This window comes from Temnothorax americanus, unplaced genomic scaffold (assembly GCF_048541705.1).
Source record: "Temnothorax americanus isolate GAGA-0224 unplaced genomic scaffold, ASM4854170v1 Scaffold7, whole genome shotgun sequence".
NCBI lineage: Eukaryota > Metazoa > Arthropoda > Insecta > Hymenoptera > Formicidae > Temnothorax > Temnothorax americanus.
Genome location: NW_027509792.1, coordinates 6,535,033 through 6,552,959, shown reverse-complemented (window position 1 = coordinate 6,552,959; position 17,927 = coordinate 6,535,033). Strand labels below are relative to the sequence as shown.

At 40.8% G+C, this 17,927-nt stretch overlaps 1 protein-coding gene and 1 non-coding gene across 4 annotated transcripts; both read right to left on the bottom strand.

Annotated features, from left to right (window-relative positions):
* Positions 1 to 183: 183 nt before the first annotated feature.
* LOC143906173 (synaptic vesicle glycoprotein 2B) lies at positions 184 to 16,635 on the bottom strand. Of its 3 annotated transcripts, none has more exons than XM_077422034.1 (10): positions 16,375 to 16,635; positions 3,390 to 3,620; positions 3,243 to 3,302; positions 3,061 to 3,144; positions 2,665 to 2,989; positions 2,432 to 2,553; positions 2,026 to 2,264; positions 1,280 to 1,724; positions 879 to 1,166; positions 184 to 792 (listed from the first exon to the last, which is right to left on the bottom strand). In XM_077422034.1, the coding sequence occupies exons 2-10, from the start codon at positions 3,424 to 3,426 to the stop codon at positions 737 to 739; spliced, it is 1,656 nt and encodes a 551-aa protein (XP_077278160.1). In that variant the 5' UTR covers positions 3,427 to 3,620; positions 16,375 to 16,635; the 3' UTR covers positions 184 to 736. The 3 variants fall into 3 exon arrangements, with proteins under 3 accessions (XP_077278160.1, XP_077278162.1, XP_077278163.1); XM_077422036.1 differs by lacking the exon at positions 16,375 to 16,635 and adding an exon at positions 11,762 to 11,909; XM_077422037.1 differs by lacking the exon at positions 16,375 to 16,635 and adding an exon at positions 9,496 to 9,701.
* On the bottom strand, positions 4,951 to 5,023 carry Trnar-ucg (transfer RNA arginine (anticodon UCG)). Its single transcript has one exon. It is a non-coding gene; the product is annotated as a tRNA-Arg (tRNA).
* Positions 16,636 to 17,927: the final 1,292 nt, after the last annotated feature.

Below are 17,927 nucleotides of genomic sequence, written 5' to 3'. Positions count from 1 at the left end.
TTCAATGAAGAAAGAAAGAGAAGAAGGACGCTCCAAAGAATTTGTAGCGTCAAGTGGACCGCAGCCTTTAAGTCGATTGCTCTTATACAAAGCTCCCTCCTATTATAGATGTATCATATATTTTGTCTGCTATTTGGATTCAATCTTAATATAGGGGTAGAAAATTGGTAGAGTATCAAAAGCTTCGAGGAGAATATGTTGCTTTCTTTTAATTTCTTTTTACATCAGTACGTCAAGTTACGTTCGTTGCGACATAAAGCGATAACAAATTTATTCGTTCTCGATCTTCAATCGAGACTCACAGAGAATAGGAAAATATATATTTATTTATTATATATCGCAATTATATCATGTATTTAATTACTTAAATACTGCTATTAATGTCAGTACATGTATAAAATTCGACTAAGGCACCTAATTTGTGTATCATGTATCAAACTAGACGTTACGCTCGTTTCATCGCTTTCGCTAAACTCTCGCTACAACGTTCTACGCTTTCTTTTTTTTTCTTTTACCTATAATAGGGATTATTATAAACAGCAGAGATTCTAGTTTTCTACTTGCAAAATGAGAATAATTTCGAGCTTTCAATTTCTCTCTGCAACGCTACTGTGCAATCGTCGTGTGATGCTCAGGATTCAACGACACTTGTGCGTGTTCGACGAAAGTAATATAAATGATAGATATAGATGATCGATAGCCTGTTTGCCCGATTGGGATGAATTTTTCGTTGAGGTCAGGAAAGTGGTTCGCGCGTTGTGTTCGGTAGGAATAAACAGAGCAAGCCTCCTCCTGCAAAATGAAATATGAGAATATAGAGTGAGAAAGTTCAAGAATCGAAATTAACGAAATTGAAGAAAGATATTAGACGCGCTTACCAATCAGAAGAGCGGCCACTATGAAAGTCGGTGCCGGACAATACATGTCCAACAGTTGGGCAATGACAATATTACCAATTATCCCGCCAAGGCGGGCGGCGACCATCGATATGGCGATACCGGTTGCACGCAGCTGCGTCGGAAATACCTCGGTGATGAGACAATCCAACGCCGCGTTGCCGCAACTTATCGCGCCGCTGAAGATAGCCGACACGGTCAAATTCTGATATTTGTTGTACACGAAGTATAAGCCAATTGAGCACAGTCCTGATGAAAACGTGCTGAACACTAGAAGGAAATGCATATGTATGAAATAATGTTGGAATAAATATTTAAAAAAGGTGTAAGATGCCCACATTTCGTCGCGATAGTCTGGATTATTTTCATATTAAAATAAATACCTAGAAAGAATTTACGGCCAAGGCGATCCATCCCCAAAACAGCGACGATATTGGCGGGTATGGCGGACGCTACCGTGATGAGGGACTCCATAAATACGGACGCTCCGATTTTGTCGGAGCAAACGTTCTCGATGCTGTGCGAACCCTTGTTAACGACATAATCGGTGACCTGGCATATCGAGGCCACCACGCCCGGTTGATCGCGATGAAACTCGTCGAAACGGTTAAACAGCTCCGGAAACCACATCATCAGACCGTAGTAACCGATATGGAAGGTGAAATTAATAATGATCGATATTATCGTGAAGCGAAGGATGGGCGTTACGAATAGCAGTCTGCTGTTCTCCACGATGTCACTCAGCATAGTCTTGCATTTACTCTTTTCTTCGACTTCAGCCTTTATCGGGTTCGATTCTTGATAGTCATCGAGGATCAATTCTTTTACCTGTTTAACAAATTAGAAACTTTTTTTAAAATTAATTTAAAAAGCTTTACCATTTACACAATGCCGATTGCGTTAACCCGTAAATGCTCGCGTGGGGATCAATTTGACCTACATTTTAATTTATTTATATCTCGTACATATAAACACAGAATTTTTAATTTTTATTTATAATTAATTATAAATCGAGATGTTTCAAATAAAATGATAAAATTTGGAAGCATTAAAAATGTTCATGCGTCAATTTGACCCCAAGGCGAGGCACTTAAATTTCTTTAAGTTAAATTAGTCGAAATCTAATTACCGTGTAGGTGTCTTGTGGCTTGCCGGTGTTAATGACGTATATCTTACGAAAAATTTCGAGTGCCTCCTCGTATTTTCCGGAAGACAAGAGGTACTTGGGGGATTCGGGGAGCAGCAGAAGCAGCCCCGTTACGACGAACGACGGAAAAGCGCAGATCAACAGGAAGATTCTCCAGGAATTGTACGTGAACGTTGAGCTCGTGAAACCCAAGTCTCTCGGAATGATCAACCATGCTAAGCCTGCGGATGAAAAATCGAGATTGCAAATATGTTTGGGCGTACAGAGAGAGAGAGAGAGAGAGAGAGAGAGAGAGAGAGAGAGAGAGAGAGAGAGAGAGAGAGAGAGAGAGAGAGAGAGAGAGAGTAGGTATATATTTGTCAACAAAATACTGAAACTTTTGCCTTACCAGCCACGAAAAGATTCCCCAACGTCCAGAACGCCGCCATGAACGACAGCATGGAGCCGCGTTTGGACTTCGGCTGAAATTCAGCGAAGTACGACCAGATGACCGGTCCGCTACCACCTAGCCTGGAACGTCACTAAATTATTCAACTTTTTCGTTGCTGAGCGAGCACACGTAACGCGGCTACGTCGCGGCTGCGGTCGCGATTACACAATTAGATACACTTGGATACTTACGCCGCGCCATTCAGGAAACGAAACAGCATGAAGAGCTCGTACGTCTGGCTGAAGCTAGAGGCGACGATGCACAGGGCGTTCATGAACGAGATGGCGATCAGGACCTTCCGACGACCGAGAGCGTCCGCTATGGAGCCCCATGCGTACGCCCCGGCCATCATCCCGATGAAGATAATCGAGTTGAGCCATCCCTTCGCTTGGGTATCAAGCTTCAGGTCACATTGCGCACTCGGCAGGATGAAGGACATGGAGATCACGTCCATCTCCTCGCTCGTGCTGACGAAGCCGCACACCGCGAGTAGGAAGTAATGAAACTTGCCATATTCTGCGAAAACAACGACAATGAAGCGACATAAAACAAAAAGAGGCGCTTCAATGCGAATAAAGTGAACTCACCGCTTAGTTCGATGGCCTTCTCGAAATCAGCTTGAACATAGGCTCCCTTCTCTGGATCGAGTGTTTTGCCTTTTAATCCGATACCTATCCGATGATAACAAAAATAGATACAATTAGTAACGGTAGATTCAGCATGACTACACAACGGAAAGACCGTTTTTTTCTTTAATTTCTATCCCTACAGGCAAGTTCGAGGTCCTTGGAACCGCAACCGTTCAGCCGCTCGTCTTTTACATCACACTCTGCAACGTGAAATTGAGATTTCGGTTAAGAACCTGACGCAAATTATCAAAAGGAAGCCTAAGGAGATATTTTACGGTCGCACGTACTGATATTGCGCTTTGTGTCGGGTTCACCTTCTACCATTCTACGATGTCGGCGCGGGTGGGTGAAGCTGCCTTGGTTAAAACAATCAGATATCGAGCCTTTGCGTTCGACAGGTAGTTTCGTCGAGTGTCAGGCCGGCGTGGTCGAACAGTGGGTCCGGGTGAAGTCTTCCTGCTGAATCTGCGCTGATCTGCTGCTCGTCGGCGGGGCTGGGCTTCGCGCTCGCTCGTGAACTGAAACAGATCGACGCGGCAATGAAAATTTTTTTCAGCTCGCGCAGGCCTCTGTCGAGGAAGAGCAAATTTGTCCTGTCCTACAAAAAAAAACAACGAAATTCCGTTTTCATCCGGTTCTCGTCGCTACGTCGTGCAACGACGTTTATTCGTAATGGAGCTCGGAGAGGCGAGGACGAAATTGTACGAATTCATCTAACAACGTCGAGTGTGTGTGATGCAATATTCGTAAAGTACTAGTTGTTAGTTCGACACACACAGTGGGTCGACATATTCCCGCGTCTGAACCCGTAATTTCGCGACGAAGCGTTATCGCGTGTTGTCGTTAGCGCGAATTCGCCAGCCTCGAGATTAGCCTCGAGCGAAATTGGATTAATCAGGGTAAATAGGACCTCGGTAAATCCGAACGGTGACCTAGCGTTAGATCTATACGAATGTGCCGAACGTCCCCCGGGACCAGTGGCTGCCTCTTGATCCCACAGCCTCCTTCCTAATGACAATGTTATCAAATAAGTTGATCCCAGGATGAGCGGCGCGTTCGATTTTAAGTAACGTTTACATTTTTTCTTCAAACGCATCTCTCGAATTGCGTACTTCGTTGGTGATTATAAGTCAGCGTTATTTTGCATCATAAAAATCTATAAGTCATTTTGCATTGCATTTATTTCTTGCTCTTCGCCGTTGCTGATCGCGCGCGATATACGTTATTATTGCGAATAATATTACCACGTTCGAAGGCGATTATTACCTTTGAAGTTGTACTTCGAGTGTCCTTGATGCACTCGAGGGAAAGAAACATTGAACGCGTTTTAAATCCGCGCTGTTTCGCGATCTCGTTTGAATTATTTCTTAGTTCCCACAATTCTATTATGAACATAGCGTTACAAGCGATCGCACGTAACACCTCTCGCGCGATTAATCTGTGCTTGGTACACATAGTCAACTGCCAGTAGTGGTTACTGCGGTCATTAACTATAGACACGAAATGATTGATGGCGAACCAGAACGTTGTAAATTTTGAGCGAGTCACCATTGTGGAGAGATAGCGAAAGGATGAAGTTGCAGAAGACGATCCTAGATATAGTAATGTTAAAATGTTTACGACGGAGCCAATTGTACAAGCGACAAAATGAAACGAATCAGTTTGTTCGAAGGACAGAAAGCGCGCGAGCATCAACGCGCTCTTATCAGAAGGATGAAAAGCAAAAAATATAAAAAGTAACGACTTAATTATCCGATAATTTAGAAATTTAGATTATTCGATACACGGAATCGTTCGACCATCGATATACGCAAGTAGAATACGAAATAAAAAAAAAAGAGAATATTTTGACCGTGACAGGACTCGAACCTGCAATCTTCGGATCCGAAGTCCGACGCCTTATCCGTTAGGCCACACGGTCTCGTTGAAGGGTTGTTTCCCAGGACAAGTATTTCATATAGCTCGGCATTTCAACCCCTCTGCCGTTGTCGATCTGATTCGGATGTTCGATAAAAGTTGATGTTCGAATTTCTGGAGCTTAAATACTTTTGCGTAGCGAAAGTAAACGAATATTTAGGTATAAAATGTATGTACCACGTTTACTGATAACGACAACTTGTGCGCGATACAATTAAACATTTTATTCATTAGAGAAGTGAGATATTTATTGAGATCTTTATCATTCTCGCACGCGCGCGCATATTCTGACTCATTAAAAGACTTATTTAATATACCGCGTACGTAGACCGTATATATCTCTTCAGATGCTTTAATGCGATAATATTGTATGTTTAATGACTGTAGGGGAATTGCATTTACTCGAGGAGTTTGGTCAGCCGTTTAGACCGCCCGATCCTGAAAGAGAGGAGCTCAACGATGTAATTGCGAAGGAGGCGTTTCTCGGTTTAACGCCATTCTAGAAAACGACACGACATCCTGACTCGCTGATGAACGAACATCACGCGCGTTCCTTCGCGACGTTCCGCTGCGGCACAGAATCGTTTCCTCCGCGATTAAAATTGGCTCTGTTTGCGAGGCTGGCTATTAAGTTCGCGTTGAAGCTTCGGATTACAAAAATAGCTATTTTTTTTTATAAAACAGCTAATATCCAGTAAACAGAATATTTATGAGAGTGTCCTTTGCAATAATTATAATGAGGCTATGTGCATGATTATCACACTAATTCATCTTATATCATCATACATCATAATTATTATCGAGAACGACGAGGTTACGATCGATATATATAATTTACATTTGATTGGAAAATAAAAACATGTATATGCATGTAGAGAAACTGTCAAGCCGGATGGCCTTTTAATAATAGATTCTTTGATTAATTCAAAATTTATTTTTTCTTGGCGAAAATGTCGAGAAAAGCCATCGTTTATTATAAATTTTCAATTTTTGCGTCGTGCATTTTTGTAACTGAGCTTCAAGAAATTCTATTAATAGAAAAAACTTAATCATAAAATAAGAAGTGGAAAACTCTTTTTCAATATATCATTTGCAATTTAAAAGTCGATTATCGTTTTTGTTGACGAAAAATTGAGAGGGTATTCGATGGTGTTGAGCCACCTTATAATTGCAGATAATTGCAAATGTAAATTATATCAGAAATTGCTGTCAATTTTGAAATTATATTTGTAAGCCATTAAGCAGCAATGTAAAACGCAGTTTTACTAAATATTACTTGAGTCGCATTAAATCATTTACTTTTAAATTGTTATTATAGCGATATATGGAAGAGTTAAAACACAGATAAAAATATTTAAACGGCCAATGACTAACTAAATGACCGAAAAGGTAGAAAAGAGATCAATTATGTGTGATATAAATCCTCTCGGTTATTCGATTAACATTGAAACGATATTTATGTATATTGCAAAAATGGAATCGGGTCATTACGAGCTGTTATTTATGAAGAAAGATCTCGATACGAAATTAGAAATTATTATTTACATTTTAAACTCTCTTTAGTCTCTTTCAATTCTTCCCTCGCGATAAAAAAAAGTTGATAGTGTTTAACGCATTTCTTTTTCTCTATTTTTACTTATATTATACATATATTTATATTATATTATTTATTGTATACTATATACGTCTGTTTATACAGAGCTTCTGATATATTTTAGATTTTTTCCTTGAATATACTTGTACGATGAAGTGTTATCTTTACGCACGACATACAGGGGAGAGTGGGGTAATTGTGAACACGGGGTAAACGCGAACGATTACTATTGTTGTAAATTAGAATAGTGATATTCTCCTACTTCTCGGACCCAGCGATAGTCCGATATATACGCTCAGTGTGGTACGAGTACGAGACGTCGGAAAATATCACTTACTATACAATACAATAGTATCGTTCGCGTTTACCCCGTGTTCACAATTACCCCCCACTCTCCCCTATGTGACTAATACTGCGCGCTTATTGAAAATACAAGAGACGAGGGATGAAAAGGAAATAGGCGTAATAATGTGCATTCTTTGTATCTTACAGTCTAAAGAACAAAAAAAAACATTTAGATAGTGCAAAATGGATGGAAAGGATTTTGTCCTTCAAATTTTGTATGTGCTTATAACTAACTCATATACTTATGATACATATACTTATGATACATACAGTTATGTGCAAAATAATAGCACCGGCTGAAAAAAATGAAGAAAATTCTAAATTTTAACAAAATTCCATTTTTTCATTGCTATCTTTTTGTAATAATGAAATGAGATGTTTTATGTTTCTATATATATATATATATATATATATATATATATATATATATATATATATATATATTAATTGATGTATATTTAATAAATAAAATAAAGTAATTTTTAGTTAATTAATTTTAAATTTAGAATTTTCTTCGTTTTTTCAGTCGGTGCTATTATTTTGCACATAACTGTATACTTATTGCGCGTTGCGCATGAATTAAAATGTGCATTATCGCCAATACAAGCCAATACATGTTTCAAGATAGTTACCAATATTTAAATTAATTAAGATATTATTATTTAGTGTCTATATAATGTCTGTAAATATTTGCATAACTTATTAGCTTGAAGAAAACAAGATGTGCTTGTTTTTCCTCTTATAAAGATGCAGTTTATAATAATTTATTCTTATATATCGGTATATGATCTATATAATGCTCAAAGTTTGGTCATATCATAAACGTATATAATAGACTGAATTGGAGAGCTCTTTTCTGGCAAGATCTGCTTGCGGGGGCACTTTCTTTTTCTAATTGACACAATTAGAGAAGGAAAGAATGTCTCCGCAAGCATATCTTCTGTCCTTCAGATCTGGCTAGAAGCAATCCAACGGCAATGTTTAATCTATTATGTACGTCTAATACGATATAAACCAAACTCTGAGCGTTATAACGGTTTTAATATCGGTTTTAATAGAAATCGATGCTTTTAGAGTGAAAAGACGAAATATGTAAAAAAATATTTAATAATCTTAGCGGTATTTTTAGCAGCAGTTGTAGTAGTTTAGTATTAGCAATTGTAATATAGTAGTAGTTTAATATTTTATTTAAAAAAAAGACAAAGTAACACATTAGTACCCAGGTAGCACATTGAAAAGTAGGAATTTTAAATGTCTTTATCATTAAAACAAAACGTTTCTATAATAGTTTTTTAAACGTAATTTTATCAGAAAAGAAACGGTCCGTCGCGAACATTTTTCGAATGGACATTTTTACTCATGAGAAACGTTTCTAGAAATCGCTTATAAGACGTTTCGGAAAAACGCGGCTTATAAAACATTTCCGAAACGTGTATGTGCTATCTAGGTATCTTATTGTTTTCGCACAAGATTATAAAAAACGAGTTATTAATTTTTAAAAAAATTTCTTTTGAAACACAAAAAAAAAGATGAAAAACTTGGGATGTATCGTTTTAATGATTATTATATAATAGTAACCGTAAGAAAATACGTTTTATTTTATATAAGGCAAACTTTTTAGCGCACGCATTTTATGGTTATACATTTGTTAAGCAAAGTCCCGAAAACTTATATCGAAAGTAAAACTGCGTCTTATATTTTGCGTCAACATCTTCGAGCTTCCGGCTAATAATACTAATTTTTAATGCTAATAATACGCGAAGACGAAACGAGGTCGAGCCCGTTCTATGCAGAGCTCGAATTGGAGTCATGCACATTAAAGAACGTTACACCAAAGGATCAAGTGATTCGTAATTATCGTCAATCTCAATCAAAAATGTCGTGGTCGGTTTTACATTGCCGACGATATTCCGACGATCGGCGGAAGGAAGCGCGCGGAATACTTGAACGGCGCAAAACATCGAAATTTCTAGTAATTATTTATTAATTGAAAAGTGATTGATTAGATACCTGTGAGTTTGTATTTCAATGTTATATATGGACACGCGAGAATGATATACGTTCGCTCTTAAAAACTTACTTCAATATGGCGTTTGCAAGTCTCGCGCGCATTTATCTTCCCTCTGAAAGGATTCATTGGGTATATGTCCTTCCGTAAAAAAAGGACGCTTCTTATCTCGAAGGGCTCTATAAATCGTACAGATGACTTTTCCTATATATATGTTACCTCTTGCGCCAATGTTGAGTCCGCGACACGTGTTTCAATCACTTATCAATTCTCGCGAATTTTCGCCGTTTTGTGTGAAAGACGTCTCATTTCACTCAACTTATACTCGAGCGTATTATAATTGCGAAACATTTAAATATTCCTGGCAATGCATCGTTCACTTTTCGCGAGTTATTTATGCAAAAATTTTTGTTATTGATCAATTGCGGTCACAATTTGTCGGCAAGCGAGAAGATATATGCAATACTCGCGACGGTCCTTACGACAAATATTCGCGATGTGTTCCTAGATCGACGACGCGAGGACGCACCTGGGATGCATTTGCGAGATGTGACGGTCGCGCGGGTGAACCACCGAGATTATAGGATTTCGGGATGCTGGCTCAACGCTCGCCGTTCCTAGTCCGATCGTGTCAAAAGCGAGACGATGAGTCGAGGCTGCAAGTCGGCATTTGTGCGTCGGTCGCGGAAAAATGATGCTCGATCCGCGATGCTCGCCAACGAAATGAGTGTCGGAGCGTTGAAACGCTAAAGAAGAACTACCTGCCAGCTCCCACTAATATGAACCAATATAAGTACCCGGCGGTAGTGGCCATCGTCTTCCGAGCGCGGCGTACCGTTGGAGGGGCAGACGACGCAAGGATGAGCGTATCCTTCGCGGGGCTGCTGAGTCTTCGGAGCTTGGAAACTTTGCGGGCGAGCGCGAGCTTATTTGCGAAATCAATATCGTCCAATTACCAGTAAAGCAGCTGGCGCTTTAAGAGAACTCAAGAATGACCGACGAGCGGTGTGCGCAACCGATGTACGACGGACGACGACAGTCGTCGTGTAACATACCGACCTCGCCGTGACTGGAGCAAGGATCACTACTCCTCGGCGAGATCGAAGGTTATCGTAAAAATACCGGACGCCGCGACCCGATATCTACAGGATCAAGGCATCTGAATGTAGAAAAAAAAGGAGGAAAAAAAGGACATAACGAATTACGAGAGCGTGAGAGTTGCGAGCGTGTCGCCACGCGCGCGCATAAGTATAATCGAACGGATTATTGTCGCGAGCGCGATCCAACCCTCCGCGCTGAATGATATCAAGATCCTCGGAAAAGCGGTTTTAACCGGTTAACATATAAACGCCGGGGAATAAACTATGGCGGCGGTTTCAACCGGTTACAACTTAAAGAAATGAATCGTCTGCATCGCCTCCCTCAGGGAGGAGGGGGGAGGCGGGAGGGAGAATCACATGACGCGGTCTTTCGGCGCTGCAATCTTGTTTGCGAGACATTTTTAGATTTCCATGCTAAACGAAAGGTTTTCACCTAGGACTAGCGCCTAACGCGTTCGGTCAAACAATCGATGTAAACGCAGCCGGCGAATGGTCTCCGAATAAATGAGGCGACACATTATACTATTAGTATTTTCGACCTGTTTGATAGACCGCAGCTTATCGTTTATTAACCTTGCCGATAAAGAAGTGATTTGATTGGAAAGGTCTATTCACCGCGTCTATTATTGACTACTGTGCCTTGACTAGTATTAGCATGGCATGTTCTCCTAAATTCAATGTAAATTGTAGACGAAAATTCAAGATTCAAAGAACTCGTATCTTTATTTTAATAAATAAAGAATCGCGATGTCAATAATAAGAACTGGGATACCCGAAATTGCATGATAATTTTTAGATAATAATTTTACATGTTGAAATTTTTGTCATAATCGTAATAAGAGAGAGAAACTACAAGAGATTACAATAAAAATTCTAACATTCGAATCTTGTCAATTGTGAAGCGGATAACTATAAAAGTCCAAGCATTATTTAATATAACAGAACGATATTTTTGATTGGCAGAGAAAGCTCGATCTGAGAAAATTTTTTTTATATATGTAGTATAATTTTATATGTAGGGTAAAATATATGTAATTATATATGTATAAAATAAATTCATACGTGTTTTTCTTTCTCTCGTATAATCTCTGTACATACAAGAAAAATAATAACAAAAAGAATTAAAAAATAATTAAAAGAATAAGTTTGAGGAAATGAGAAAAAATTGCCTATATTTAATTATACATAAATGTAGTAATTGTAAATTATTATAAAATTATTAGATATAAAAATTATTGTAAAAATTATTATATATAATCATATATAGAATATTGTATAATCTGATCACAATTTTACTTTTTTGTAAAGAAACATTACAAAAATTATTTTTCTAATTATTTTTCAATATTCTTTTTATTGAAAGAATTCTAACGCTCGTTATAAGCTAAACTATATGACACACACAAGAACAAAAGCGTATAAATAAACTAGATTTTTTTAAACCCTACATCTTTTTTATTGCTCGATTTTAGCTGATGTCCTTTATCATGGTCTTCTTATTATTTTTCGTATATTTACGAATAGAGATTTTACAAGAGAAGAAAAACACATAGACATATTTTATACATAATTATATATAAAAATTTTTTGCCCGGACACAGTTGTCTCGGAATCCTTTTGAATTCGTCGTTCGCTGACGTATCTATCATGGGCGTGGCGCGTTTTAAAATTAAATAATAACGAAATGAGACTTACAGTGAGACGAGTTGCCAAGCTTCGTGAAGTGTTCGCCCGAATTGGGGAACTACCAAGGTGACACGAGAAATCACAAAGCTTATATAGGGTGGCGTTAAGACACATCGGGTACCCCCACTCGGGATCACAGCAGAATACACAACAGAATGATCTTCTATCACGCGTCATGTCATGTCGCAAATAAGAGAAGAAAGGAGAACTCGAGACACACTCTCGCGAGTAGGGTGAATCTTTTATCCCTCGAGAAAACGGGAACGTTTTCGCGCGTTGCATCGACAATTAAACGTTGATCTTCGATAAGGATGGCATCGTCCACAGAGATTCGCCGAATTTCATTTCGGACGGATGAATAAACCTGGTGGCGAATTATCAGGCCATCCCGCGTAACGTCATTTTATCGTCGCATTCGTCGTTACGTTCCGCGGTTGACGAAACGTGTGCTCCACGTGCGTGGACGCTCGTGCGTGACGGCCCGTGTTAACGGGCCTAATTTCACGTTTCCACTCTTTCGTTCTATTGCGCAATCCTTGCATCCCGCGAAGACATCCCGCGTTCACGCGCAGCCTCGTATTGCCACACGCACGATGACACACACGTGTAACGATATCGTCGTAACGTGCGCGCGCGTATGTGTGTGTGTGTGTGTGTATTTCGTGTGTATGATAACCGCCGCCGTTCGTGTCGATAAATTAACACTTGAGAAATTAATGTCTTCATCTGCCTTCGCCAAATCTCTTCGCTTATATACCTTGGCGAGCAATTATACCAGGACTATTCCATGTACATAATATCTCTTTGTGCTTAAAATTTATTTTCTAGTATAACTAAGAGTAAAACGAGAATATAACGCACAAAAGTTTTATATATGCACATTTTCTCACGGATTCGTTTGATGTAATGTGTTTATGGATATGTGTTCATTACCATTAAATGCACATATCATCACGCATGCATGGTGATATTACCATCGTATCGTGTTTTTGCTCCTCTCGATTCTCTCGAATAAACTGCGCCGCCATTTCATTTAACGAATTGCTATAAATAGCAAAACCGAAATAAATCAATGATAGCGCTTGATTAAGTGATTACATCGTATTTACTCCGTACGTCGTCAGAACTGCGCTAATTACTTCACGTTACCTCACTTTACATTGCTTTATATTTCACGTCTCTCGCCGCTTCTACACGTCCGGTTTAAGGAAGGCGATTTTGTCAGTTTGTATATTTACGAAATTCACGAGTTTACGCAATTCACGTTGACAGAAACAATTACAAAGAGCGTCGACAATTATAAAGTAATATCTCTTCCGAAACTGCATATAGCGCTCAAAACACGCGAGTGACGCTCGTGGGAAAAAAAGGAGTCGCAAAATACGGACAACTAAAATTTTTTGCTGCGACAGCTATATATTTTTAGCAACAGTAGCAAAACCTACTGTTGCTAAAAATATAGCTCTCGCGGCAAAAAAAATGTCGGTTGTCCATATTTTACGACTAGATTTGCTAATACGGTAGTTAATTTCTTTTCCGTGCTATTGATTTTATGATATCAATTATACGATAGGAACGAAGGAAAAAAAATGTGAGAATGAATTGAAATCTCGGAGGAAAATACGTAGTTAATTGCGTGTGCGCAGTAGCGGCATTATAATCATCTACGTTTACCGACTTTAAACAGATGTATGTTGATACGAGAGATTCGAAGGAAATCGCGATAATTGCGCGAGTGTTTGTCGTACGTCTTAACCGAGAGCGAAGCTTAACTGAGAGAGCTCAGTTTCTCGAGCTACTTCTTTGCTCCCCTCGTGAATCACGATTGGTTTTATAATTGAAATCGCGATTCACGCGCGAGGAAATAGGTTTAAGGGATTCTTCTTACATGGAGTGCGTTCGGCAAGCGATTCATCATCCTGTTCATCATCGATTGCATATCCGATTGCATTTATAACATATGATTACAATCGTCTTTCTCGATTAAACGACTTTTAACTCGCGCATTCGTTCGGCAAGCCAAGATAATGACGCGCGTGAAAATGGGTGCTCTTATCTCCAGAAAATTTCCATCAGACCGAAATTAAATACAGCCTCGCGAAATAGCGCTGAAAATCACGTCAATCATCAATTGCACTGTTTACCGTTGACGTCACGTGCTGATTGATATACGACAGTCGCATAACCGATTGTATATATATGTATAACCGTCGTCGTCTGTCGTTTTTCTTGTCGCTAGAATATCAACATACTCATCAATCCCCGTTATCAATCCATGTACGTATATCTTCTCCTCTTACATCCGACGCGTCTTCCGCGGCGTGCATCCTTCTCTTAACGTTCTCGATTCACGCGATTCTGCATAAAATCATAAAAATTATATCACCGGCATGATGAGCGGAAAGATCTCAATTTGCAATGTAAAGATGTCTATTTACAATGGCGTTATATAATAGATAGCGTATTATGGATGCAGCGTCTATCCTTGTTGGTTGCACGCGCGCTCTATAAGGATGTGGCGCATGAGCACGATATGCGTACGGATTGATACTGCCTCCCTATTTAAAAGTTCGCGCGAAAACGTGAGAGAAAAAAAGAGAAAGTGAACGAAAGAGACATTATATCGCTCATTTGCTACAATGACATAACTCAGAAAAGAAAATTTTTACCAAAAAATGAGTTTAAATGTTTTGAATCATTAAAATTTATTAATATTACTTTTAAATGCGATTTTGGTGCAATAACTGATTGTAGAGGAACAAAAATATCTAGTTATGTATTAGCTCTTCATTCGGTGCATTGAATTTTCACCCTTTTTTTGCAAACAGTTCAAAAATGACAATTTTTAGTTATGTCGTTGTTGCAAATGCAACAAATGAATGAGATATATGGATAGATGATTCGCGGCAATGCTTATCCCACATCTTCACGAGAGTAGATATTAAATAATTTTGTATAGCGGATCAATGCGCGATCGAGCTAAATCACACGCTTGACCACGCGCGATTTTCTCGCTTAACCGCCTTGTCCTGAAACGAGGAGAGGTTTTTCTCCTCGTTATACACCTCATCGCGCTTCGGTGCTGTAAATAAAAAAATATATATCACACGTGTCACGATAAAAGCGGCCGTATATCTTGCCCGGAGTCCCATCGTCGGAGCGGAGATATCGGTACGCGTCCACGTCGTCGCTTCAGCTGAAATCGGAAGAGCGCCTCGGAGGGAGAACAATCTGTCGCGAAGAATCGCCGAGATACATCCACCGACGATTTCCGTCTTCCCCATACTGCGTACGTACACGCGTACGCGCGAATACGGACCAAATTATGCGCGCATACAATCGTATATGTTAGCTCGTGCTGCGCGAATTAAACGCAATGACTCATCCAGAATGCTGACGTCATCATCGGCGTGCTCGAGGGGCAATCAACCGGCAAGAGATGCAAAAACGTGTTGCGAATCGAGCGAGCGCCGCGTAAGTGCCTCTCGCGCCGTACCATCGCGTGGGTATATCGCTGTTGATCCGCGAGTAGGTGCAGGAAATTCCTGGCACGGCGAAGAAGAGGCGCGCGATCGCCCGCGCGAGACGACCCGCTCGCGAGCACCAAGCTCCAATAAGGGGGCTCGGAGAGAAACCGGTGCTCTCGCGCACGTTCGCCGCGCGCGCGCCAAGACCGTGCGCCACCGTTCTTTGTCCTCGGACTTTGTCCTCTAATTTACTCGCGTTTTTTTTCGCGGATATAACCGCGGCGAGCGGTGTCTCTAATTGCGAGCAGCAAATATTTGGACTACCGATTTCACGGCCTTAACCATCTATCTAGAACTGAAATAGCTTTGTCATACGTAATTTTGTTCCGCTTAGCGAGGAGCGCGATGTCGAATGCCGTTACTAAAATTGCCGCTCGTTTTGCGTCTCCATTGAGGAGAGAAAATATGTTCGCCTTCTGTCGTAAAAATAAAATTTACGGCGAAGATTAACAAGAGCGCAGTCAAAGTGCCTAATAAAAATCGAAAAAACGTAAACAGCAAGCGATATCTTCAGAGGTACAACAAGGAGGGTCGCGAGATATTAACGAACGGACGACTTTTTGTAACAAAATATCTAAATTCTAAAAGATCTTTTTTTTTTAAGTATTAAATTGATTTTGAACTCTCTTTTAAAAGCTCCAAAATGATTCAATCACGTCCCGGAAACCACCGAAAAATATATACTTTACGGACAGATCCAGAGACTTGGGTTTCAATTCTTGAGAAAATGTCAGGCTGATATACCGCCCAAAGTCGACGCAGAGCATCAGTTACATCACATCTATATGTTATAATTTCGTATTGAACAAATGTAAATTTAACATATATTATGTTGTTGTATTACATTAACATTATTGAGTGCGAAATTATAACATAATAGACGCCATGTAATATACCTGATGCTCTGTGTCGACTTTGGGCGGTATCAGCCTGACATTTTCTCAAGAAGAAAGCCAAGTCTCTGGATCTGTCTGTAAAAGATCCAAGGATCTGTCCGTAAAGTATATATGTGTTTCGGTGGTTTCCGGGACGTCTTGGGATCTCGTTGCGGGGTATACCCGAGATTATGACGTATACAAAACGATATGGACTCACCTAATCATAATATCTCGAAACGGGACGACGTCGAACCAGCGGAAGCTCATTCAACGAAGGAGATACACGAGCAGGCGTGAGATCGGGTCCTCGGTGCACCTCGTCCACCGCGTCGGTTACCACTTCTACTTTCTACGGCGGTGTCAAACACGCGCGACTTGACGACGCGTCCATAGAGACGTAACTAAATCACGGAGGGGTCAGTTCGCGGTGAGTATGTCTGCCAATCTTTCAGCAGGGTTAGTACTACCGTCATCCCAGGGACGTCGAAATCGGGCGGACCAACCTCCTACCTTGCGCCTCGGCTGTAACCGAAAAATTTCCCGGGCTTTATTCGCAGTTTAGATGCGATTAAGAGCGAGCATCTCCTGGAAAAAAAAAACAATTCGCCGGGAAATAAATGTTTTTACATCGCGAGATGCCCGGCGCTGGTTTGAGAACGTCGGTCAAATCGAAGCGATCGGTTATACCATTCGGCCCTCGTTGGATCTTCGGCAGGGTCTCGGGGTGCCATCGATAGACGATCGGCACTGCGATCGACGCGAGAAATGACAAATTTATAAAAAAAAATAAAAAAAAAAGGAGAAGAAGACGTGAGCGAACGAGAATGGGCCCGGCCTCTGCGCTCCTGCGTCCTGGCTCGTGTTAGATTGCTGTAGAAGGCTTTATATCCACTTTAGTCACCGACCGTCAAGCAATCATCCTATTGCCGGATTGTAGTATCATGAATGACAGTAAGAAAACGCTTACCGGGAGGCAGGCGATCGCCACGCGAGTTCCCCTGGAAATATTGCGCGCCGTTCACTCCGCGCCCGTCGTATTCCCACGGTTCGTTCCGCGCGATGAAAATCAACGACGACGACGACAAAGCGCCAATTCAAAAGTTACTACGATAATAATAATAATAATTTATCATAGTAACGTGACGTGTGAGCGATAACCCTCCTCTCCCCATTAGAAGTCGTCGTCGAGTTCACATTCCCCTCCCGCCCGCCCACTGGTTTACCATCGCTCCAAGAAGCGACACACGGAAATAATTTGGCCCTATCAAATCTCATTTACGCTCATGACTCATTTCGTCAATTTATTCGCGTCCGGTGGCGATATTCCAACGTCTTCGACGCTCCGCTATCCTACTTCGCGATGTGAAAGGCGCTTTTCGCGGCGGAGAGACGCGCTCCGGATCGCGTCCCGGTGAACCGCAGACCCGGAGGATCGATCTTCTTCAGAACTCTTTGCAGACGCGTCGCGATCTGTCGCCAGCGATAATTTCTCTTCCTCTCTCTCTTTCTCTCTGTCTCGAGCAGTTCCGGAATCGAGCCGCTCGTTACCGTAATTAAAATGGGGAATAGCGTTTAGCTGTTCTGTAAAGGGGCGGAAAACGATCGCGGATACGGTACGTTAGTCCGTATCACCGGCAGCGATCTGAAACTGGTTTTGATCGACAGCGGCGCGGAACTTTGACGTAGAGTGTCGCGACGGTGACGGCGGCGGCGGCGGCGGCGGCGACGGCGGCGACGGCTCTCGCGTTTTCTTATACTACCTATAGTATG